General features: G+C 45.2%; 1 protein-coding gene across 3 annotated transcripts in view; it reads right to left on the bottom strand.

The window, feature by feature from the left end:
- The window catches only part of ZZEF1 (zinc finger ZZ-type and EF-hand domain containing 1), a 103,378-nt gene that overhangs the window by 56,037 nt on the left and 21,709 nt on the right, over window positions 1-25,632 (bottom strand). For 2 of the 3 annotated variants that reach the window (XM_055307200.1, XM_055307202.1), the window contains exons 4-17: window positions 25,421-25,592; window positions 24,066-24,265; window positions 22,514-22,724; window positions 18,728-18,844; window positions 17,653-17,831; window positions 16,123-16,221; window positions 11,358-11,449; window positions 10,842-10,990; window positions 7,331-7,442; window positions 6,073-6,288; window positions 4,947-5,047; window positions 4,261-4,430; window positions 3,590-3,723; window positions 264-334 (exon numbers count right to left, since the gene is read on the bottom strand). In XM_055307200.1, coding sequence (XP_055163175.1) covers window positions 264-334; window positions 3,590-3,723; window positions 4,261-4,430; window positions 4,947-5,047; window positions 6,073-6,288; window positions 7,331-7,442; window positions 10,842-10,990; window positions 11,358-11,449; window positions 16,123-16,221; window positions 17,653-17,831; window positions 18,728-18,844; window positions 22,514-22,724; window positions 24,066-24,265; window positions 25,421-25,592 — 2,023 coding nt within the window. The remainder of the gene's footprint in view (window positions 1-263; window positions 335-3,589; window positions 3,724-4,260; window positions 4,431-4,946; window positions 5,048-6,072; window positions 6,289-7,330; window positions 7,443-10,841; window positions 10,991-11,357; window positions 11,450-16,122; window positions 16,222-17,652; window positions 17,832-18,727; window positions 18,845-22,513; window positions 22,725-24,065; window positions 24,266-25,420; window positions 25,593-25,632) is intronic. The other variant, XM_055307201.1, reaches the window with a different exon arrangement.

The following is a 25,632-nucleotide window of genomic DNA, read 5'->3' as shown; positions in this document are numbered from 1 at the left end:
CAACTCCTCTGGCTTCAGTTTGTGTCTTCAGACATCACTTAGAATCTGAAGTGCTCAGAGATCCTCAGCGAGTTCTATTCCAAACGGTCTCATGAGGACTGGGACTTGGATTAAACTCCTGACAAGATTATTTTAGTTCTAGTCATCGCTGTGACTGGTGGTAGCTCACTCTAGAAACCTGGCTGAGCAAACAGGAGGGACAGCTAAAGAAAACTCTGCAAAGATCTGAGCTATTACACAACCTAAAACAACGATGAACTTACCTAAAATAGGTGCATAGTGACTGGAAAGTGAGCTGCTGGGACTGCTTGTGTTCCTGCTCGGTGACATTCTTCTAGAAAACAAGGAAGAGCACGATCAGAGGATCTGCTCCACAACACTCCAGAGAGTGGGGGAGCATGCACTGGCCACTGTTCCCAAGTGAGAGGAAAGCTGAAGTGGGCACATGCTTCATGGCGCTAGCTAAGAGCAGCCTGGTGCTCGGTGGAAGCACCCGTCTAAACAAGGCAGCAGGTTGACTTCTGTTCACTGCCAAAGTTAACATTTCCAAGCTTTCCTGCTGGAAATCTTGATGCCAACGCTAAGATGTGTGCTTTCCATCAATGGGTATGGTGTCGCAAGAGGAAAGGGCAGGGGTGTTTCTTGTGAGTGTTCTCTTGGTTTTTAAATAGATCAAAGCTTTTCCTCCACAAGCCAGAGCAGCCTGTGAGGACAGTTAACAGGAATCACGTTCTGACAAGACTACTGGGCTACTAGAGGGCACTTTCTGAATTCCATGAATGCACTGAACATGAACTGTTAGGTAAGGTGGTGGATTTCCAGAGACCTGAGCCCCGGGGCCCATCTGCACAGCTGTTCAGTCATCAGCATGAGACGGGAGGACCCTGACCACTGCCATCGGCAGGGAGAGGCCAGGGAATGTGACAGGGCTTCTCCACTAACAGAAGTGTCACATGAGAGGCTATATGCCTGTTCCTTTTCTGTGTGGAACACATGCTAGCCAAACCTATCATAGCTCAGCAGCCTGGTAAACAAGTCCAATGGGGTCCCACCCATAGTCCGGGGCACAGGCAGGCCACTGATGCTGTCCAACGTCATGGCTCCATGTGAAAGCTGATCCTCCAGGCTGATGTACAAACCCTGCAGAGCACTGAAAACTCCCCAAGATCCTTCCTCCTCTCAGGAACCACCCGCAATCACTTGCCCCATCATGATTCTCCTCTAAAAGTGGAATGCATCTTGGGCAGCCCTGGTGGCTCAGCAGTTTAGTGCTGCCTTCAGCCCTGGAGACCTGGGATCGAGTCCCATGTTGGGCTCCCTGCTCAGTGAGGAGTCTGCTTCTCCCTCTGCCTGTGTCTCTGCCTCTGTGTGTGTGTGTGTGTGTGTGTGTGTATCTCATGAATAAATAAATAAAATCTTAAAAAAAAAAAAACAAAGTGGAACACATCTGCGTTTTTTTTCCTTGTGGCAGGTGTCCCCAGCTGGGCTGTAGGCCTCGGGCACCAGAGGCCACATTTTATGCGATTGATCCCTCCTTTATTTCTTTCTACACATCCCACAGATCACTTTATTACATTTGCTAATTAGCTGTTGCATTTAGAAATGATTTTTCTTTTTTTTTAGAAATGCTTTTTAAAAATGCTGTATCTAGTTTTCTTCATCAAACTCTTACCAGTAATTCAACTGCTGGCTTGTCTACAGACAATAAAAAATAATCTATAACTGTATCACCTATAAAGAATTATTTCTTTTATCCTTTCCAACTGGTATGTTTATAATTTCTCTTCCTTGAGGCGCCTGGGTGGCCCAGTTGGTTGAATCTGCTTTCAACTCAGGTTCATGATCTCAGTTTAGCGCCGCCTTCAGCCCAGGGTGTGGTCCTAGAGAACCGGGATCAAGTCCCACGTCAGGCTCCCTGCTCAGTGGGGAGTCTGCTTCTCCCTCTCCTCCCCACTTGTGCTTTCTCCTACCATCTGTTTTTTTTAAATTTTTTTTTTTTTTTTTTTTTTTATTTATGATAGTCACAGAGAGAGAAAGAGAGAGAGGCAGAGACATAGGCAGATGGAGAAGCAGGCTCCATGCAGCGGGAGCCCGATATGGGATTCGATCCCGGGTCTCCAGGATCACGCCCTGGGCCAAAGGCAGGCGCCAAACCGCTGCGCCACCCAGGGATCCCCCATCTGTTTTTTTAAAAAATTTCTTTTCCTTGTCCTACCGCACTGGCCAGACCCTCTAATATGACATCATGGAGAAGCAGCGGCCAGTAAAAATCCTGTCTGCTTCCTCATTTTGAAAGAGATGCTTCTAGTGGCCCACTCACCCAGTATATAATTTATTAAAGGTTCATGTCCTCCACCGGTTGAGGGAGTCCCTTTCTTTCTGTTTTGGGTTTGCTAATGGTTTTACAGTTCTAATCACCCACAGAATTTAATCTTATTTATTTATTTATTATTTTTTTTAATCTTATTTAAATGTTTTCTTTATTTACTGACATACCTTCTTCCTCTGACTTCATTTACTAATTTTTAACCTTAAACCACCCTTGTGTTTCTAGGGTAAATTCAACTCTGTCAGGACTTTGTATTTTACTGAAGTGGTTTACTAATATTTTGTTAGTTTTTTCTAACTATGTTTACAAGTAAGACTGGCCTGTAATTCTGCTTCCTTGCTACTCTTTATGTTTCCCTGTGTTGCACCATCACTGGAACGCCAGGAACTCTGAATCTCCCTGACCTAGAAGTTTTCAGTGTGGTTTAGTGAGAGAAATTTTTAAGTTTTTATTTTTATTTTTTTTAATAATTTGAGAGATAAAGAGAAAAAGAGAACACATGTACCCAAACACATGGAAGGGGAGGGCAGGGAGAGGCACAACCAGACTCCAGGCTGAGCACAGAGCCCAACCGCAGAGAAAATTCTCCTTGTCTTACGTTATCATTAATTATCTTTCTCCATGTATCACACTCATTTTTCACACAGAAATACTGCCTTCGGAATGAAAAACCTGGATCTTTGTACAGGCTAGTCCACTTGGTAACATAATGCTTATAAATACCGAAAGCATATTTTACCGCCACTACTAATGTCTGAGTGATGAGGAGACGGTGTCTGCAAGGGCTGCATTTCATGACAGATATAATCTGAAATATTTATGAAGAGGTCAGGGATGGACTCTGAAATAATACTGCGGGAAGGGCAGGGAGAGCGTGGAAGACCCAGATCACAGATGAACAAGATTAGCCCAAGTTTACAGTCTAAGTGATGGGTACACAGGGGGCAGGAGGTATTGTATTTACTCTAGTTTTGTATTTTAGATTTCCCCACAATAAAAGATGAAAATGTTAAAAAGAATGCTTGTTGCAGGCGAATCACTAAAAGGGTGGAGACTGCACCCCGCTGTGGGAGCGCAGGCTCTGACCTTCTGTCCCCTCCTGCAGGGTGGTACTAGGTCCTCAGTGGTCTGTGTCCCACACTGCTCCACACATAGTGAGTATTACATACACATCTGGAAAACTGAAACTGAGGAGATACTTAGAGAAAATGAAGATGACTAATACATGTCATCCCCCAGACTTGTGATGCAAATGGTTACCATCATGGTGAAGAGATGGCTCCTCCGGCTCTGTCGATCAGGAAAAAAGACGGCAGCCCCACTGAGAAGGGTGTTCCTGACTTCTTGTTTTAATGTTTCCATGGGCACAGAGTCTCCGTCCACCCTATCCACCACTGAGGAAAATGAATAATGGACTCAGCTTTAATATTTCCCATCTACTCACTTTCAACACACACATGGGCTTTAAGTTGCCCACAAACTCCCTACTCCCTGTCGCGCAGAGAATGGTACCTCTGCACGGCAAGGCGGTATCAGGAAACCACACTCAACTAACACAGCGACCACACGTGCCAGGTTTCCTCTCATTATTTCCCTGTCCCTTTGAGACACGACCCGGCACAGCCCTGAAAGTACTGTCACGTGGCCAGGTGTGTGATCCCTGGCTCATCCTTACCCTCTGCCCTCCACCCAGCCCAGTGTCTTCACGACAGTCAATACTCTCAGGGTGACACACCCGTGTCAGAACCCAGGAGATAGAGTCATTAACGAGTGAATTCTCGGACAACTCACAACAAGATTCAAAGAAACACTCATTTCCCAAACCAGGGATCCCTCTCCTGGGTCTGTGTGATCACAGGACCCCTGTTCTCACAGCAAGAGGCCTGGAAGGTTGCCAGCACACAGTCTCATTCAAGAAGCCCAGTCCCTACCGTCGCATAAGTGTGCGTGGAGCTCCTTGGCAGCCCCCGCCCCTCCAGGGCTCTGCCGGGGAGCCTTGGCCTCCTCGGGGGTGGCTGGCCCGTCTCTCTGCAGCACTGACAAGCAGCTCTGCAGGAGCCGCAGAAGCAGGGTCTGGGCACAGATGCACTCTTCCCTCGGGCTACAGAAAGACAAAGGGTATCAGAGGGCAAAGAGGCAGGCTGCTTTTACCCTCCCAAGCCAGCAGCTGTCTAAGAGGGCTCTCCTCCACATGTCAGCACCGTACAAACAATGCCAACAAGAGGAAGAGAGGCAGGATGCAAAAAAGGACATCTTGGTAGGTAGAGTCTGAACACACAGACCCTGACGGCCTCTGTCCACAGTGGGGCAGAGACACACATTTCTGACCCTATGTCCTCATCTATAAAATGAGGGTACTACCACAATCCCTGACCTGCTTTCCCCACCAGGTTGTGATGGGAATCAGATGACAAAATGTTTGCAGAAACACTGCCCAAAGTACGTTACAGAAACGTGAGCTGTTACCTTTAATAATAACCAATTCTTTCAAATGAAAACAATATAAACTAGTGAGAAGTCTAAAAATCTTGGAAGAAAAAACTACATATGTAGAATGTAAAATAGTATTTTCACTTTTGTTTACAGGATTATCACCTTATAACAAATTCTGACCTACTTTTGCTTTAATTTACTATAAAAATTCCAGAAGATCTGCAAATCAAGACCCGCGAAGTCCAGAAAAGATTTATATTTTAAGCCACTTTCCTTCTGCTGCACCTAAAAAATTAGAAAAACCAGAAAAAATACAATGAAAAATGCACTCAGAGAAATATTGTAATGACTCATCTACTCCTCGATGTGAGCGGGTGAGGCAGCGCCACACATGCAGAATTCCCATTAGCCAGTACTAACGCTTCCCAACTCAGGAGCACCTGAACAACTACTCCTGGTGTGAAACTTTCCACAAGACCTGTGTGTGTGTGTGTGTGTGTGTGTGTGTGTGTGTGTGCGCGCGCGCGTGCACATATATGTAAGAACACATGTGTAAATGTATGCACACACAAACATACCCAGGAAGGCTCCCTGACCACCATACCCAGAGTGCCAGTGAGATTACACAGCATGCACTCTGACCCCTGGCTGCATGAGTCCTGCTCCAGTGTACCCGCGGCTCCAAACATCCCCATGATGAGCATTTGCTCATTTATGTGTTCTGCTGCCACCGGAGAACTTGAATAAAAGACCAAGCACACCAAAGGTAAACTGAGTCACAGCCCCCAAACACACCCTGATGAGTGCGAGAGGTTAAGTCGTGTTCTCCACGGTGACAATGGCAAGAAGCTTCCCTGGAGCAACTAGTCACTGTGTTTTCATGAGTGACTCTACAAGTCAGCATCAGAAACAACTGGTTTTAAATCCTGACATTTTGGTACCTTTATTGAACAAACCATTCACCTGCACTTCAGAAATAATTCTCCTAGTACTTAAAGGAGACAGGAATCCCATAAACCTGTTTTGTGTCCCTAGTCTACCTCTGGCAATCACAGCTGGGGTCTCTACGGTTGCCTGTAGTCTATTGTAGGAAGCCTCCCAGGGACACCATACGCCTCCATTGGTCCTTGATTCACTGACCCCCTTGGTGGCCAGCACCTCACTCCCCTGCTCTTCCAACATCATCACAGCAGCACAACGTTCACACCGCATGCTTCAAAAGGTCAGCTTTCACCGGTGGCTGTTCATTCCCTCAATGCCACCATTAGTTTTCCCCAAGGAACAAGGTTCAACAACTGAGGAAACACTACCAGGTCATGGGCAAGCTGCTGAGTGAACTGAAGCGTCCTGAGGAGTAGCGTGGTCCCGCAGACACTCTCCTCCCCATCCTTTCTGCAGTGGGCACAGACAATGTGCTGCTCCGCTTCCACTCGCTTCGGCCGGACATACCCACTAATGCTGAGACCTTGCACTCCCAAGCGCTCTGCCGACTCCTGACGGGTGCAGAGGAACTTCACCATCAAATACTAGGGAGGACAGAGAGATTTAAGGAGGACTCAGAAGCTGGAATACGAATGGGAGAGAGAGAAATGCCCTTCTGGGAAGGTCCCCCGAGGACTTTAATAATTAGGTTCCACTCTCCCTAGCACGGGGCACAAAACAGAAACCCAACATCTCAACAAACAGAAAAAAAAAGTTGTGCTGAATCGTGTCGGGCTTTGGGAAAGATCACAACAGGAAAAACAGCATTACTCCCTCTTCGCGGCATAGGGTAAAACAGGATGAATCAGAGACATATATCTGCTCTGTGGCCCAGTCATTTTGAAACAGAAACCAGGTATGTGGTAAAAACAGTCGACAAATGCCCTAAGGAAGCCCCCAACTAATATACAATACAACAATACAATAATACAACCATAGCCCAGGACACAGACTTGTCCGCTCAAAGACAAAGCCATTTTAAAGCCCGACTTGCGTGCAAACTCTCTGCGTCTTGCAGTAGAAGCTCCTTTGTCAAGAGCCATTCAGACTCCACTACTCGAAGGTATAAATACTTAACTGAACACCTACTACATATGAGCCCTAAAGATAGTTCTTATTTCTCTTATATTGAAGCTTCTAAGATTTACACTAAGGGTTAAAAAAATGAGGTAGCTGGATAATCACTGCTCCTTTCACAACCATGGAGACAATCTCTCGTGCGCTTAGGCCAGTGTGCTTTCTGCTTCCCAGCTGCAGACACCCTACCCCACACTCTCAGCCTGGCTGTGGGTGGGGACTTCATCGACTTTCAACACTTGGGAGCACACCACCTTTCCCAGGAAGCCTCCCCTAGTGAGCTCTGGGTGCAGTAAGACTCTCCTTCTCTGGGCCGTGACAGCCCCGTACATCCCTGTATGTGGCGTCTCATCCATCTGTGTCCCCGTGAGGGGCACAGTCATGGCCGATTTGGCTCTAGGGCTCTGGGGCTGGCACGGGGCTGGCACATGCTAACCACTCCATAAACACGGACAGAATAAAAGCAGGGAGTGGGCAAATGTGTGAAGGCCAAAACTCACTAATGCTTACTTTGGCAACTCTGCACTGCTGCAACTTGACATCTGCTTCATCCCATTCTTCTTCTAGCTCAAACCAGCCAATAGGGTCATCCTCGCCAAGGTCATCAGCTGAGCAACCAACCCTGTAAACACAATGGTAATCACAAAACATTTTCCTATTTCTACACTTCTCAAGGGTCTAACAAATAAAGCAGCATCTGAGTGGCACTGAATTGTATGTGTGGCCTGCAGTTAACAACCAGGGACAGGTTGTGGCACCTGGTGCCTCTAAGTGTGTGAAGTAGTTGGTGGTGATCCCCTCCCCATCCCTCAGCCTCCTTATCCGTGACATAGGAACCAGCACCAGTGCCAAATATAATCTAGGAACTAAAGAGGAAGTCTGTTTCTCTAGATAGCTGGCATATTTGAAGAATGAGACATGAAACCGAGGCATCGGAGATGAGCAACTCAGGAGGAAGGAACAATGCAACAACCACTGTGTGCTTCTAGAAGTATCCAAAGGAGAGACAGGTTCCATCGTTTTCTTTCCCTAGGTCTGGCTACTATATGGACGATGAGCCTGAGGTTCGGTGCACTTGCAACAACTGGAGGGTAAAAGCCAGGGAGCGTTCAGATCCTATAGCTCCAAAAAAGGAAACTGTCAGCCTCCAATTTTTTTCCTGTTCCTTAAAAGGTCCTTCCAGGGAAGCTAAAGGGAGCACAACTCCAGCCACTTCTGTTTACAAACCAGACATTTGAATTGTACTCCCTTTTCAGGAATTAAATAACCAAAGGAGAAAAAGACAGTCTTTTCAAGTCACATCTGTAAAACTTTCCAGTACTTATCCTGTAATATAGCTAGCAAGCTAGCTACACGTGTGTGTTCTGTGAGGACGAGCTAACATGGGCATGCACGGCAAGAAGATGTAAAGATTAAGGTCCTGAGTAGGTTCTGTAGCAGGGAGAAAAAAATGTTCTCCTCTTACCGTAAAAATTTCATGACATAATTAATCCTAAAAACCAATAGCACAGGTAGTATTCTGTCCTAACCCAAAACCATTTCATCAATATCACATTGGAAGATTTTTAAATTTGCTCTGTGGCAGCCATTAAGAAACTCTTTCAGAGAGAGAGACAGCTGGCTAGAGTCAGAGAGCACAGAGAAGCATCCTTGTTCACTACACCACACAGCAGGCAGAGGGCAGAAAAGAGAACTTCACCCTCCTAAGTATGCACAGTGCCAGTGGGCACAGGGGCAAGCTGACTTACCCACATCTGGCCAGAAGGACAGAAAAGAAAAGAAAAAGGAAGAAGATAGGTACGTGTACATTAACATTTTGATCTGCAAACTGGAGAGAGATTGATACCATGCAGGCCAACCAGACCAAGATTTCAGAGCAGTGCAGGCTGGAGCCAGAAGCTAAAATCAGCAAGGGAGTAGTGAATAGGCCTACATCTAGGGTAAAAGAAAGACCTACATAAGGGGTGAAAGATCTTATTTAACAGCAGGTTTAGGGAAAAAAACTTATTTTAATCTGTTCCAAGAATAGGACAGAGCTGCTTAAAAACAAGTATAATTTCTAGTTATCATCATCAAAAAAAAAAAAGGGGGGGAACCTTTTGAAAAATCATATACATATATGGTGGGGAGGAAGATTTTAGGAGTGAAGGGGACTTGTTCAAGTTCAGTTAGAGGCCTAGAATTAACAGTAGTGATCAACTGAACATAATCTAACCACTGAAGGGCAGTGAGTTCTCCAGCAGGAAGGGGATTCCAGAGGCTGAGCAACCATCGGTCAGGAATGCCACCAAACCAAGTCCAGCAGACAGAGAGAGTTGTTCTAGATCCATGCTATTCAAAGTGTGGTCCACGGGTGGGGAATGCCATCACCCAAGAGCTTCTTACCAGAGTCTCCACCCAGAACTACCAATCAGGATCCATGTTGAACACAGTCCTTGGGGACACGTACACACACCCAAGCTTGGCAACACAGTTCTGGATGACAGTTAAGGGCTTCTGGTAGTCTAGCACCCCGTCACCCAAGACAAGTCTGGGGCTCAGCTCTGTTAACTCACTGCTAGGAATGAGGGGGGCAAGGCTGCCTGAGGCTCACCAATGACCTCTGGGCTGAACCGGGCAGGTCCACTTGCAGACTTTATCCACCTGAGCCTGGGTAGCATGTGATACTGCTGCCCACTCTCTTCCTTTAGCATCACGGCCCTTGGCTTTGCGATGACACACGGGGGCCTCCCTGCTGCCTGTCAGCATGCTGAGCTATAGGGTCTCTCTTCTCTCCCAGGCCACATACTCTTCCAGAATCATCTAACTCACTTAAATCATCCTTTAAATGTCTCTCCTGTTGGTACCTTTCATACCTCTTCCCAGCTCCAACGCACATGTCCAATGAGCTGCCAAGTACTTCAAAGTCTGCTGAGACCTCAAGTTCAACAGAACCAACACAGAGCTCATCAGCTTCCCCAAAGACTGTTTCCCCAAGTCATTTTCTATAGAGAAGGACACTCCCAGTGGCCTCACCTGCCTAGTCCTAAGTTCCTGGCTCTCCCGGTGCCTGCGGCATCCTTACTCCTCTGCTCTACACTCAGTCACCTTCTGGTGGTCTCTCACTGGGCCACCACCTCCCCATCACTGACAGTGCTGCTGTGGTGAGGTGACCCCTGCCTCTGGCTTCCCCCTCCTACTCCATCCAGCTTCCATGCTGGCTCTCCCTGGCCACACACAACATGCAGTGTGACACAGAACAGTACTGGTAAGGCACACATCTGGTCTCCTTATTCTTCCCTCCATGCTAGCCCCCTATCCTTGCTTAGAGGATCAAGCCCAAGCCTTGACTCAGGCTGCCTTCCGGCCCTCTAGCTCCTGTCCCGCCACTCTCCACCTCACAGTACACTTCTGATACTTGCAAGTCCCTGAGCTCACCATACTTCACCCGAGTTCTCAAGTCTGCTCTGCTCTTTGCTCAGGATCTCTCCTTCCACTTCTTCCTGTGGCGGTTCCAAGGTATGTCGTCCTTTGTAGCTCTTTCTACAAACAACACTCGCTCCAGGGTCTTTCTTCCCAGAGCCCCCACCCCTCCTGCCCAGTGCTGACACTGTGAGCTGACAGTGAGCAACACAGAGCAGGGACCGTGCCGACGTGTTCACTGCATCTCTTTTGCACCCAGCATCAGGCTCAGGGCAGAGTCAGTGATTAAAAGTATCTCCAATAAAAGCATGATTAGGAGGGGGGAGGTTGGAGTATCAGTAAGCTTCCCAGTGACTAGGTAACACTCATGACAGTGCAGGCACGCATCAGTACCCAGCCATTCTGGAGATGCATATGCCTGGTTACAGAAGGGACCAAGTTAAGAATCTACAAGCAAATTACAACATGTTTTCACAGATACTGTTAGAAAGCAATGAATGTTCCTGACCACTGGGGATATCCAGGAGCAGCTCTTCCACAAAGATACGAAAGCATATTTTGCCAGTAAGAAAACACATATGGACTTATTAACTACAAAGATTTTTATTCTGTTCCTTACCTGCTCTTTACAAATTGCCTGAATTCCTGAAGCTTCCACTTGTCATATTTTTCAAACCTTTTGAAGTGTTCTTCGGCATGAAATTTTTCAGAAGATGAGTTATAGGCAAACACCAACCCACACTGGGCACCGATGCCACCACGTCGAACCTAGAAACAGAGATCTAGCTCAAATACATGGAAGGTACAAAAATCCTGTGGCTGTTTTGTTTCCAAATAACATGGTTAAATTCAAATGGCTTAAAGGGAAACTCAAAATGATATTTTGAATACATTAAGTCCTGGAAAAAATTAAAAAGCTGCTTCCTAAGAAGAGAGCCCTTATCTTTCTCAATCCTCATACTCACACATTCCCAGACAAAAATCTACTCATCTCTGTGCCCGGTGCTCCGCTACAGTCCTGGCATGGGATAATCACTCAGCGAGAGGTGAAAATCCAGTGACAGGGACTTGGAAACATGACTCTATGTTTAAAAATAGCAGTAACATTGCTTAAAAAGGGTAGCGTGAGAATTACCATAATCCTGATCTGTGTAACTTGGAAGGCAGATTCAGTTCCTGCAGAAAAAATGGTACTTGCTCTGGTCTTTCCCGTCTCTGTAAGAAACCCTGCAAAAGGAAGACACTGAAGTGAGGACGACTGACTCCCTTGTCATGACCCTAAGAACTAACGGAGAGTAGGGGGTCGGGGGTATAACTAGTCTACCTGGTATTTTCATAAAACTCAGGAAGAGAGCTCCCCTCTATATAGGTGCAAGCTCACTGCCAACCCCACCTAACAGCCTGTGGCCAGGCACGGCCTCCTCAGCACACAAGCTTCCCAACCACACTGGCAGCCCTGCTCTGAGGTAGCAATAAAGAGATATCAAATTTATACAGATTGTGACTTGAATTCAAACACACAAAAGATAGGACCGCCAGTCGTCTTTCCATGCCATTCCTAAACCTGCCTGATGCTTGACCAGGTTAAAGGCACGTGGGTCTAGAGGACAACGCAGGGATGATGGAACTTCAGGAACACTCTGGCAAGGAAAGACTGTGCAAGACTTTGACACAGGCAGAAACGCTGGCCACACTCTTTGCACTCCCTCCACCGTTCATGGTTTGTGAGCTACTCAACTCCATAAACCGTAGAATAAAGACAGTTGTGTGGACGGTTCTGTCTGCAGAAATAAAGACGGTGTTCTGTGGAAAGGTACCTGCTGAAGACTGATCAATGCTGCACCTACCTGCAGGTCCCTGTGGCATTCTTACTGTCTGTATGTGTCTTACGAATTCTCCTTTGAACTGTGCATAACACCTCCCTGGTCTCTCACTCATTAATGAGATAAACAGTGTAACCATCCACTTTAGATTTGTATGAATCATGGTTTACCTCTTTTGTTGCTATTATCCTTTAATAATCCACAAAAAGGTCTGTTACCAGACCCAAGGCTGTCTTTCTCTTTCAAACATCTGTAAATGATAAAATGCACACACATGCCCACATCAGCACCAACCACTCAATCAGGAACCATGAACTCGCCGTAAACCACTCCGCCTGCTCAAGACCCAAAGATTAAACCTGCCTCATGCTGCTGCCTTCATTACACTAAATTCAATAGACAAAAATGTTTGAAGTTGAATCCCCATGAGACAATATGCAAAAGTGTCACCAAAACTAAGAAAGTTAAACCCAAAGGAGCACAGTCTCATTCAGAGAAAGAAGAAGCTAGGGCAGGACCTAGTTCTGCGGAACAGTAACTACGTGGTAAGCGAGGAAGCCACACAGTAAGAAACCCACACAACTCACTTCCAGTAACCCTAATCTGTGAGCTGCTCTGCTGTGTGCTCAAGGCCTCCATTAACTGACCACCCGCACTGGCCATTTGTCTCAAAGGAGCTGAAGCGGTAACTACATTGAAAGAATCAGACACTTTTTATTTTTTTTATTTATTTTTTTATTATTTATGATAGTCACAGAGAGAGAGAGAAAGAGAGAGAGAGAGAGAGAGAGAGAGAGGCAGAGACACAGGCAGAGGGAGAAGCAGGCTCCATGCACCGGGAGCCCGATGTGGGACTCGATCCCGGGTTTCCAGGATCGCGCCCTGGGCCAAAGGCAGGCGCCAAACCACTGCACCACCCAGGGATCCCCCTGAATCAGACACTTTTTAAATGACATTGCCACCAAACACACATCGAAAGGTTTCTTCCAAAGCCTAAAAGGTGAATAAATAAAACTTTGTTCTTTCTTTCCTTGGTAAAAAAAAAAAAAAAAAAAAAAAAAAAACAGCTCATGTGATGTCCTACAGCTCGGTTTTTTTTTTTTAAAAGACTTTATTATTTATTCATGGGAGACAGAGAGGCACAGAACACAGGCAGAGGGAGAAGCAGGTTCCCTGTGGGGAGCCTAATGTGGGACTCGATCCCAGGACCCTGAGATCACGCCCTGAGCTGAAAGCAGATGCTCAATCCCTGAGACAGCTCCCTCTGTTTTGATATCATTCCCCTACTCACCCAATTTCTTTTCTTAAAATGACAGTAAATAAATAACAAATCACAGATTTAAAATATTTCACAAATCTACCCCTTCGTTCTGTCGGTAGCACCTGGTAGTCTTTTAGAATACGGGACAGGAAAGTAGGCCGTTCGGAGGGTCAGTGTGGGGGTTCTGGCACTCTGGGCGGCAAAAGGCACTTGTCCAGAGCGGCACTTTGTGTATTTGGGAAGCCTAAAGTCTACCAGGGAAAAGAGCCTCTTTCCCCGTAAAGGAAGAAAGAAATCACTCAAGACTCAGCTGTTCTGGCCGCAAGGACCTTCCCCTACCTGACCTATCTCCCCAGACTCACTTTCTGTAGTGAGCAACAGAGACCCAAACCTAGAGTTACAAGACACAGACCGTGATGGCCATGGAGTGAGCGACCAGGGGAAACCAAGGCTCACACACATCCCACCTGTGTACTTGTCAGAAACATAACCAAAATTACCAGCCCACCAACTACAACTATTTTACAAGATCCATCCACAGGAGGGAAGTGGAAGGGAGGGAGGGGCAGTGGGCAGAAGAGTCACAGGGAGAGTAACACAGTACTCAACTCTCATTCTACAAAAAAACGTGAGGTCCTTTTGGACTTTGACTAGAGTTATAAATCCATATACTGTTTTTTAAGATGCTGAAAATACTGTGTGGTATTATAATGATGGCTACATGTCACTATACATTTGTTTAACCTCCCAGAACATACAACATCAAGAGTGGACCCTAAAGGGGGTGCCTGGTGGGCACAATCATTTGGGCATCGACCTTGGATTTGGCTCAAGTTGTGATCTCAGGGTCGTGAGATCAAGCCCTGAGTCAGGCTCTCTGCTCAGTGCAGAGTTGGCTTCTCCCTCTCTGCCCCTTCACCTGACGTCCTCTCTCTCAAATACATAAATAAATAAATAAATCTTAAAAAAAAGAATAAAAAGAAAAAGAAAAGTGGATCCTAAGGTTACCTATGGACTTTGAGTGATTATAACATGTTGACATAAGCCCATCCTCAGTAAGAAAATGCCTCCCTCTGGAGTGACGCTCATCATGGGGGAGGCGGTGCATGGGGGAAGGGGTTATACAGGAATGCTGTGTGCCTTCCTCCAATTTTGCTATAAACTAAAACTGCTCTAAAGAAAAGTCTTAAATAAAAGAAGAATAGATGGGACATGATTTGAAATGGTAATAAAAGGGATGCCTGGGTGGCTCAGTGGTTGAGCACCTGCCTCTGGCTCAGGGCGTGATCCATGGTCTCAGGGTCGAGTCCCACATCGGGCTCCCTGCCTGGAGCCTGCTTCTCCCTCTGCCTACATCTCTGCCTTTCTCTCTCTGTGTCTTTCATGAATAAGTAAATAAAATCTTTAAAAAAAAGAAAGAGTAATAAAAGTAAAATAAAAAGATAAAATAAAACAGAGACTTTTCAGTGGATGATGATGAGAGTACAAGACAAATCCACCTATAGGTTATGAGAAGGTTCTGTCTTCTATGCTCTGGAGACAAAACTCCTGACTCTCCAGAGAGTGAAGAAAAATGCAGAGCCTTTGGCAGAGTGGTCTTGCCTGTCCTGGGTCAGGGAGGGAGGACAAGAGCCCACAGTGTGGTGGGGGAGTGAGCAGCCTGTGTGGCCCTTAGCAGGTGAAGGAAATGTTCCTGCAGAGGTTGCGCAGCAAGGGTCTGTGGCCTGTAAAGTCCACCAGGGAGAGGAAGCGGCCTTAGCAGAAGCACACAGGGGATAGAACAGAGGAGAGGCGACCGCCAAGAACGCAGGTGTCCGTGAGGAAGGCTCAGGAGAAAGCAAATTCAAAGCAGGAGGGCAATTCGTGCCAGTGTTTGATGGCTGCCAGCACATTTCCCTTCCTGGGCTGAATTAGCCATGTTCCCAACAGTCCACTTACCCTACGGGGGCACACGCAGGAAGTGAGCCAGTTGGCCAACAAGACGGATGAGGAGAGCCTCACCGACACCCTGGGACAAGGCAAAGGGCCCACACCACGTGAGAGAGAGCCTTCACAGCTCTGTGTTGGTACCAAGTGAAGACTGAGGCTTTCTTCCAGACATTCCAGATCCAGGTGAGCCATACTGAGATAGACCCTTCCCCTTAACTATCTTTTCAGCAATATGCTTCGGACCTGCTGAGGGTTTTTTTTAAAATTAATTAATTAATTAATTAATTAATTAATTAATCTATCTATCTATCTATCTATCTATCCATCCATCCATCCATCCATCCATCCCTGCTGAGGTTTTTAATGCTTTAGGACAACACAATAGAAAAATCATCTGAATTTAAAAATGGTGACTTTGGGATGCCTGGGGGGCTCAGCAGTTGAGCGTCTGCTTTCAGCTCGGGGCATGACCCTGAGGTCCTGGGATCAAGTCCCTCACTGGGCTCCCCACAGGGAGCCTGCTTCTCCCTCTGCCTGTGTCTCTGCCCCTCTCTCTGTGCCTCTCATGAATAAAAAAAATAAAATCTTTAAAAACAATCAATTTTTTAAAATGGTGACTTTTTAGATTCCAAAAGGAAGAGTCCTCGCTTTTCAAAATCGGAGGGCTCAAGTATATGCAAGCCATTACATGTGACTGACACCAAGCGGGATACCCGGGCTGCCCTACAGAAGGCACAGATGGTTCTAGAACCACTGCCTTATGAAGGCCGACCTGGTGCACAGCCTACATGTCTTAAGCAGCCCAAGGCCCAGCCCACGGTCCCCACAGCCAGAGGACACACTGCGGCCTCTCTTGCTCACCAAACATGGACAGACCCACCACTCACCATCTCTCGTCCACGGCTCGACAAGGAGGTTTTCAGGCCCTGATTTCTCTTCTTTCCCTTTAACATCACAGGCCTGAAGGGTCAGCTGAAGAGGTTTACCTGATCGAAGAAAAATAGAGGTTGAAATGAGAGGTTGAAGGTGGTGCTAGTTTGTAAAAAAATAAAAGCTAGCAGGCATGCCAGTGGAAGTGGAGCACAGGTGGCCCCCACACTGCTGACTGCAAATGCACTCATGTAACAGCTAAAACAGAGAAGCTATACTGGACAAAAGCTGGCACCGTTCTTCCATGCCTTCCTCAAACAGACCACGCAGAGCTCTACATCCCTATGTAATTCCAAGAAGAGGTCTCTAGAATAACTACTATTCTGAAACAAAGCACATCATAAGATACAGATTCATACCACAGATTCACAGTTTGGGAGATGGATTCCTAAAATGGTGTTTTGGAGACAATACTTAATTTTATTATAATTGCATTTAAATATATAAATAATATCTTAGGGTCTTGGGTGTTGTTCCTTTAATATACCTGAAGGCAAATTTTGAAAGTTTTAAGAATTTTTAAAAGTACCATTTGCTACGATGACCTGAAAGCTTTTCTTCCTTTCCCTTTTGTGTTAAGACTATGATGAATACCCATTAACCTAGAACCCAATCCAGAACTAGGACACTGCCAATAACAAACATTCCTGCATGCATCACTCCCCTGTCCAGTGCTCCCAGCCCAAATAACTGCTCATGTGAATCGATAACTTTCCTGGAGAGTATTTTCCAAACACTACATACCCTTGCCATCCAGCTGTGCTTGCTACAGGCCCCTTAACCCCACAACAAAATGACCTCTTCAAATTTAGGGGGAAAATTGGATTTACCAGACATCAACAGTATGACCGTTAATTATTAAACATAAAATAAATGATTAAGTTGTATTAAGGCAAAGGTACAAATATCATGGCAGAGACAGCACTGTCTGCCGCTCTAACTGAACAGGATGGGATCCGATACTGGACTTTGTGGACAGAATCTTTAGCACTAGAGGCCGAGACAGTGAATAAGCTGTTCCTCCCACATCCACTGAGAAGGGTTAGGAAGGCCCATCCTGGTCAGCAGGAAAGCACGAAGGTGGACTCTTTGCTGAGCCCTGGTGGGCAAAGCGGTGGCAGGCAGGCAGCTCTCAAGAGGGATGGCAGAGGGGTGCAAGTCTAAGACCAGGATCCCTCCCTCCCTGAGATGGAAGGTACTCCAGCTTCCCAAACCTCTTGGTCTACACAGAGACACACCTGCACCTCCTCCAGGATGGCTGTGATCAAATGGCCACTAAGCCTAAGTGATCAGGCCAGTAAATCCCAAGAGTACAACCCCAGGGACACTCAGGCCCTCTTCTGATGCTGCCATCAATGAGCCCATACCCTCTTCTTTTTGCCCTCCCCTGTAGGAGAGGCTATGTCATCCCGGAATCATGGAGGATATAAGAGGATGCCAGGTTAGTGATGGGTTTGCAGCTGGTCCAGCACGCCTTGCTCGTTTACCGTATTTAAGGAGCAGGGTCTGCCTGACTGATGCCATGGAGGAGATGAGGGACGAGGCATCGTAGCGTGTGTCCAGGTGGTCAGCAATGGTACACAGACAGCTCAGCACTTTGGCAACACTTCCTCTTGCTAGTGCAAAGGCCAGAAGAGTCAGCTCCACCTCTGGAGTCGAACAGCAGCTATAAACAAAGAGCAAAAAACTTTTCACTTCTTAAAATCATGAGAAAACCCAGGCAGCCCAAATCCCACATCACTGACCAGCATCAGTAAAATCACATAACACATGCTTTCTCTGTGTTCATCAGACATACTTTCTCAAAATCCACAAGATAACCTAAAGAAAAACTAAATCAACCCATAGGACAAGGAAATTCAATCCTTACCTCTGTGCCCTTACTCTGTAACTATTAAATAATACTAACAATATCAATTTTAACAAGTCAGACTGTATCAACCAAACAACAAATAAACCACAATAAAAAAGCTGCTACATAAAAAGCCTCTGCTACAAAGAACGAATACTAGCAAGACGTCAAGAGCTCATTCCCCCAAGTACCAACAACTTACCTCAGGTGTGCTCCAACACATGCCTGTCTTTTTAAACCCATTACACTGCAACTTTTCAAACTGTCGGCACTATGACACAGTGCCCTCAGGGCCAGGTGGAAACAGGACAGAGGACAGCAAGCACTGCCTGTCAAGCCACTAAGGAGCCTTGCCTGGGCCCACAGATGAGTGGTGTGAGCACCTACATAGAGGCAGCAGGTGCCAGGTGAGGCCATGGGCTGGGGCTCCAAACAGGTGGAGAGCCTCTGCTCTGGGGACTCTGAGACACCTGTTCTGGCTGCATCAGAGGCCCCCCCACCTCCATACCCACCCCCTGGGGTCAGGTGGTGTCACTAGATAATGGAGCTTAGAGGGCTAAACTATGATTTCACTTTCTTCAGTCACTAAAAATGAGCCATTTTTAGCGTTGATATTTAAAACACTAGAAATTAAAAAAAAAAAAAAAGACTTTAACAAGCATACAGACCATCTACCCTTATAAGCCTCATCCCATCAACCTGGACTTTACCTAGTTATCCTTAAGAGGAAGCTGTCCACCTCTTCTAGAACGTTGGGAGACAGGAAAGTTGAGACATCTGTAGATCCTGGTGAGAGGGAAAGTGGAGGCATGTGCTGTAGTGCCTTCCTGCAATTGTGAGATGGAAAATCAGAACAAATCCAGGCAAAAAGGTAATTTCATAATATTTGATGAAAACCAAATTGTTAGGCACCTGTTGGGATTAATCCCTCACAAAGTGTTCCCACAGAGAACTTGGCACACAACATCAAGCCAGCTTTTCCCCTAGGAGTCATGGTGCCAAGTAACTTCATGGAAATTCCTTCTTTTTTATTTATTCTTTCTTTTAAGAGTTCCATTTCCCTCCACGAAGACTCATCTCACTCTTTGGGAACAAGTTCTCATTTCATGTAGGGTGGGCAAAGACACACAAACTCTACAGAAAACTCCAAAGTTCTTCAGATATGTGACCCCGCAGAGGCCGAGCAGGTTGTGGCCCAGTAAGAAGATTATTTATACATACGATTGTAAGATCGATAGCATCTAAAGACATGCAGGAATTTTCTTTCCTCCTAAACATATGAGCACCTGTCACAGTTTCTATTCTTGCCTGTGTTTCTTGGCCTTTCTGCCTTTTTTTTTTTTAAGATTTTATTTATTTATTCATGACACAGAGAGAGAGAAAGAGACAGAGACACAGACAGAGGGAGAAGCAGGCTCCATGCAGGGAGCCTGATGTGGAACTCGATCCTGGGTCTCCAGGATCACACCCCAGGCTGAAGGCGGCGCTAAACCGCTGGGCCACCGGGGCTGCCCACGTTTCTGCTTTAATGTCTGCTTCAGTGTTTCTCTTCTTTCGTCTCCTCTTACGTTAATCTTTCTGAAGTTTTACCTCCTCCAGACTAGCAGCCATCAAACAAATTTATGCAACCAAAAATCACAGGGTCCTCCTTTATGCCAGCAAGTGAGCTGGGTGAGTGAGTCCACTGTGAACAACTTAAAGGGATACAAAAAAATAACTCAAAGTTCTACAACTGACAGTCAATTATATGGTAACAATAATGAGAATCCCTCGAACAATTTATTTCTATTTCAAGACAGAGACACTAATATAAAGCCAATACTGTGTCAGCCTCCCTCTGCTCTCATTCTTCCCTTGCCCTACAAGGAGCCGTGCAGGACAGCAGCCACACCAAATGCAGCTGCTCTGTGAGTTCAGCACTGCACATGAGCATGCAGTGATTGACCAGATCTATTTCTACTGAGACAAGTAAACAATTTTGCTTCATAATGTTTTTTATTTTTCCTCACTGAAAATTTTTCAAAAAATTCTACAGTAGCTTTAGATCACCGATACTTAAACATGAGGAGTAAAAACATAATTGCAGATTAACAATTACAACTGTTTAGATATACAAACTTTATATATATCCATTCAACAACCTAACATATCTTCACAAAAATAAGGTAGAGAGCTCTCCTTCTTCCCCTTCCTGAAAGCTCAGTCCATAAGGCAGGCACTTGTGTGTTTGGGTGGGAGGGCATGGCAGCATGGTGGCCCCTGATGGGGTGCTGAGCACCGTGAGAGAGGATCTGCACACAGGATGGCCCACTAGGGCCACTGCAAACCCAGGAGAGCGGCCTGGTGCCAGGCCAGGGGATCCAGGGGATCCAGCAGAGCACGTGCACAAGGACAGCCCTGCAGAAGCCCTGCCAATGGTGCTGGAGCAGGAGTCGGGTGAGGAGAGTGTCCAGGTGAGAGCATGGGAGATGGAACACTGCTTACGTTGATTAGGACTAATTAAATAAGTAAATGTAATAAGGGAGGTGGGCAGCAGTTTTCTCATCATCAGAGAAGAGAGGTGCAATTACAGAGAGAAAACTAGAATGAACACTGGTGCTGGATCAGGACCGAGTATCACTGCAAACTCCAGCACCAAAGACAGAAATGAATATGGCTGTAAATGTATGTAACGTACACAATGTGCATATTACACACATGTGCATATTACGTATGTACAACACGTACTTCCTCATGGGGTCCACTGAGAGGGCCTGAGATATGCAATACCCCACCTGCAATGAGCTCCATGTGTTTCATTCCTAAATATCATTCTCCACTAAAAGGGATAATGACTCCTCAGAAACAATGGCTGATTCCGGGACTAACACAGGGAGCATTCAAGACAGGCCTGCGATCTCTGTTGTTCTAGAAAGTAAGGAAGCATTCCAAGCTGCTGAGGACATGTCAAAAGGACACATGAACCAGGCTAATGGAGTTCCCACTGGCCAAATCTGGACCAGTCTAGATATCAACACTGTGATGTAACCCACAGGAAACCATGAGTCCACACCCATATAAAGTTTGAGGAAGAATGGGACATTTACAGTCTCAAAGCACATCCTCACAAAATACTATACCAAGACAAAAAAAATCCCTTTACAATGGAAAAATCTGGCAGACTCCACTTCCTTCAAGGTGTCAAAGTTAATATGAGCAGAACTAGCAGAGGACACTCTAACGTTGTGGGTCACCTGACGGGACATGCAATGAGAACACATCCTCTTTCTGTGATACTCCTGCTAATGACATAAAACCTAAATTTAATCATTATGAAACATCAGATAAACCAAAACTGAACAACACTCCTAGAAATAATTTTCATTAACCTCAAAGTCTTAACATAGAGGAAAGACTGAGGAACTGGTCCACACGGAAGGAGCCTAAGGAGACATGACAAGGAAACACAGTGTGGCCTGGGTCCTTTTGCCACACAGGCCATTCCTGGGACAATGTGAGAGACCCAAAGGAGACCTGAGGCCTAGATGACAGCACTGTGTATCCCATGAACTTCCTGAGCTAGAAAGGGGCAGAGAACACTCCCTGCTGGCAGGAAACACACACTTGTATACTCAGGGACAACTGGGCACCAGGTTTGCAGACCATTCTCAAGTGGCTCAGAAGGAAATAAAAGCTGTTTGTACTGTACTGGCAATATTTCTCCAAGTTTCTAATTGATGTTTTTAACACAATTTTAAACAGGAAGCATGACAGAGGAGTATGGACAAATATGGGTCTCCATACGTGGCCCTGCCCACAGGAAAAAGTTCACTTAACAGCAACCACAAACATTCTCACAGGACATCCAGGGAACCCTATCAGTAATCTCTCTCTCAGGGACTGAACTTAAATATAACACGAGTACTTCCTTGCTTTTAAGGTTACATGTCACTACTTTTTGTCTTGGCTGTTACCACTGTGGCTTTTTGCCCTAAAAGGTTTTGGGGGGTTTCTTTAGATTTTTAATGTTTAATTTTTTTTAATTTAAATTTAATAAAGTTTTAATTTTTTACTTCATTTTAACTTACTTTTACCTTCTTAATTTTTATTTTCAAAGGTGCTCTCTACATTTAAAAATAAATTGTTTAGTATCTTTGAGAAGATCTCCCTCATTAGTGAAAAGATTCTCACTCAACCTTGAGTTCCAAGGCGTGATTCCCAGGGGTGCAACCCTGCCCGGTGACACACCTTGGGGAGCGTCACAGGACCCTCATCGGTGACACAGGAGTAAGTTTTACATGTTTCACAATGTGAGTAGGTAAATAACGCACAGCATCTGAAGGTGCTGTATCTGATACAAAGTGCTCCATGAATGTGAGCAACCTGCCCCATGGGTGAGGAACAGAACGGCGCCTGTGATCCCCATCCCAAAACGGGAGCCGAAAGCAGACAAGACACACCCAGGTGCCCAGGGCTAAGCCACAGAGTCTCAGGGTCAGGCGGAGAGGGGGACTTACTGCGTGTTGTGCAGCACTGTCTGGACGAAGGCAGGGTTGGTCTCCATGGACGCCGTCACCAGAGAGGTCAGCAGAGACCAGTACCAGATGGCAGAAGCATCTGACACGGAGACCCCAGACGTCTTAACTCTCTGAAAGCCAACAGCCCTCAGACCATGAATTCTAGTGTCACATCCATCGCTAAGACAACGTTTTATGTTAATCTGGACATCTGTCAAGCGCAAACGACAAATTCAGTGTTGGATTAACTTCTTCAGTTCAGCAAATGCTAGGCTCCCAACTAAAAGCAAAATAGTAATTCACATTTTGAAAAGAAAATTCTGAAATATACTTTGAAGCAAGAAATAAATAATGTGTACAATGGAGCTAGCATATAAGTTTGTCAGATAAGCATCACCAAAATTAGGAGTCCTAAGAATAACATGTAAGTGTAAGGGTGGCTTAAACCTTTCCATCACAAAGTTTCTTAGGAATTGATGCATCTTGAAAATTAACACAAAGATCACTTTTTAAATCCCAATTATAAATACACAGGAAGAAAATGTCTAGAATTTTTGATAGTGTTCTGAAATTTTGATTTAAACAATAGCTGGCTCACAGCAGTTGTGAGAATTTATTTTTAATAATCAAGTCCAAATAGATGACACAGGCATGACTCACTTTTAAGAGCTGTCACAATTTCTTATTTGGGTTGGAGAGGAGGAGGTGACAAGTTCAAAAGCACACAACTGAGAGAAGGGAGCAGCACAGTGTGAGACAGCAAGCGTCTACTCCAGGAGTTTAACTACTGCTTTGCCCAGGGATGAGACACAAAGACTCTACCTCCCTAGGCCTCAGTTCCTCTGAGCAAAGTAAGAACACTTCTTTTGGCCCAGGAAAGCATTAGGAGAAATGAGACAAAACATGAAGCATCCCGGCTCCCTGAATGCAAAAAGCCTGGAAAGAAATCACAGAATTGTGATTATTTCCAAAATGCCAGGTGTGAAGCAAGGTTATAATTGTATAAAAATGGAAACAAACTGAATGTCCCAGAATAAAGGGCTGGTTAAAATTAAGACAAATTCTTACATCACTAAATAAAGGTGTGAAGAACACATGGTCTGACAATGTGCTAAAAAAATTAAACGACAGCACAGAAAGAATATCACCATTCTTATAAATTCATGTACTTAACACTATGTTTTATCCTAAAACGTGTGCATGTGTGTAAACCACACACACATAAGAAAGGTTCTGGAAGGATCCATACTAACATATTCACAGTGACAATCCCTAGGTAATGAGATTTTGAATAATTTCTGTTAATCCATATTTTTCTAATAAGGAAACAAGAATAAAATACTTTTAATTAAAAAAGGCTTCTATAACCCTCTACAACACCATAAAGGTGAAATAATGGCTACTCCCATGTGCATCACGAGAAGCAAATCAACCTCCCAAGGAAATGTGACGGTTTCTCCACTTTAGAGGTCTTCCCACTGAGCAACCTCCTCCCCACCACCTGCCATCCAGTCCCCTTAATATAGAATGACAAGCATCTGAGCTGACTCACACAGCTGACTAATGTTGGCGTTCTCCAGAAGTGTCACATAGCCAGTGACATTGCTGGGAATGTGCACATCGCGGACATCCTGAAGATCGCTGGCACTTCTGCCCACGGCGACCGTCACCTGCTGCGGCATGTAGCTCTGGTCAGTGGCAGCCACAGCAATGGACAAGTGCCTAAGCACAACATCTGGCTTCATCTTTAAGCTGGAAAACATAGGGAGCACAGACTACAAATGTTTATACAGGTTGTCATGGGCCACATTCACAGGTTCCATCTCCATGATCCTAAAAACAACCAACCTGAAATGTTATGAGTTTCAAAGTCCTTATGAGCTTCTGCTTATGTCATGTCTGTAAAATTTCTTTCCATTCAAGATTAACCTCACATTCCCTTTTAAGCTATCAGTACAGGCAAGCAAGTACAATATGAACATCCTAAAAAAATCACTTTACCTGGCAAAAAGTAAATTCTAAACCTCGAGAACTGAATATATTCCCTCATCTATAAATTAGATGGCCAAAGGTCATATATACTCTCTATGAGAAAACAAGACAATTATTTCTATTTTCACCAACCGAAATTAGCCCATTCTCCGAAGAGACAGGTGACAATTTAGATGGCAGCTTCAAAAGTTCTATAAATACCAGTTTACTGCCATCAATTCTACCCCAGGGTTCCTGGTCATCCCATTCCCTTACTCATCTGCCAAACTGGCCAAGACAGCTGCATACAGATTTTTTAAATGCATGGAAAGGATCTTAAAAGGTAAAATCACATCTGAGATAAGAAAAGTATTTGCCCCTTGTGATATTAATTTTTCTGAAAAAGTAGTGAAAAAGATTTGAAATCAGTATTATAAAATACTAGTCAAACACTATTTTCTACCTTAAAATACCAAGTAGAGGAATTATCCATGTTTATGAATACATGAACCAGGTAGCATGATTTCATATAATTCCCTTTATTCTTGTTTTTTTTTTTAAGATTTTATTTGTTTATTCATAAGAGAGACACACACACACACACACACACACAGAGAGAGAGGCAGAGACACAGGCAGAGGGAGAAGCAGACTCCCCGCAAGGAACCTGATGTGGGACTCCATCCCGGACCCTGGATCACGCCCTGAGCCAAAGGCAGATGCTCAACCGCTGAGCCACCCAGGCGTCCCTCCCTTCATTTTTTTTTTCCTTTACTTTATTCTTAATGCATTTTCACAAAAAGTCACAATAAGAAAAAAATCAAGCAGTTAAGTAGAAAGTATTCTAAAATTTAGAAAATAATTTAATGCACTAACGAGACAAGAGAAAGCAAGAGGGTAATTTTCTTGGACTCTCAACTGGTGTTACACCACCCACCGAATCCAGTGTGAGCGAGCACTGCCATCTGATTGCCAGTATGATGATGTTTCTCCATTTGTCATCTTGTCGATGTCTGCAGGGTTGGAGGATGTTTCTATGTAAGCGTAGCACTTTGCTACTGACTTGAGTTTATCCATCTCTGGGCTTCTGGTTAGATCTCCAGGACTTTCTACAGAGAAAACCAAATTCTATCACATGACATCTCTTTC

This window comes from Nyctereutes procyonoides, unplaced genomic scaffold (genome assembly GCF_905146905.1).
Source record: "Nyctereutes procyonoides isolate TBG_1078 unplaced genomic scaffold, NYPRO_anot_genome, whole genome shotgun sequence".
In the NCBI taxonomy this organism is placed as follows: domain Eukaryota; kingdom Metazoa; phylum Chordata; class Mammalia; order Carnivora; family Canidae; genus Nyctereutes; species Nyctereutes procyonoides.
This window is presented reverse-complemented; position numbering and strand designations above follow the sequence as displayed.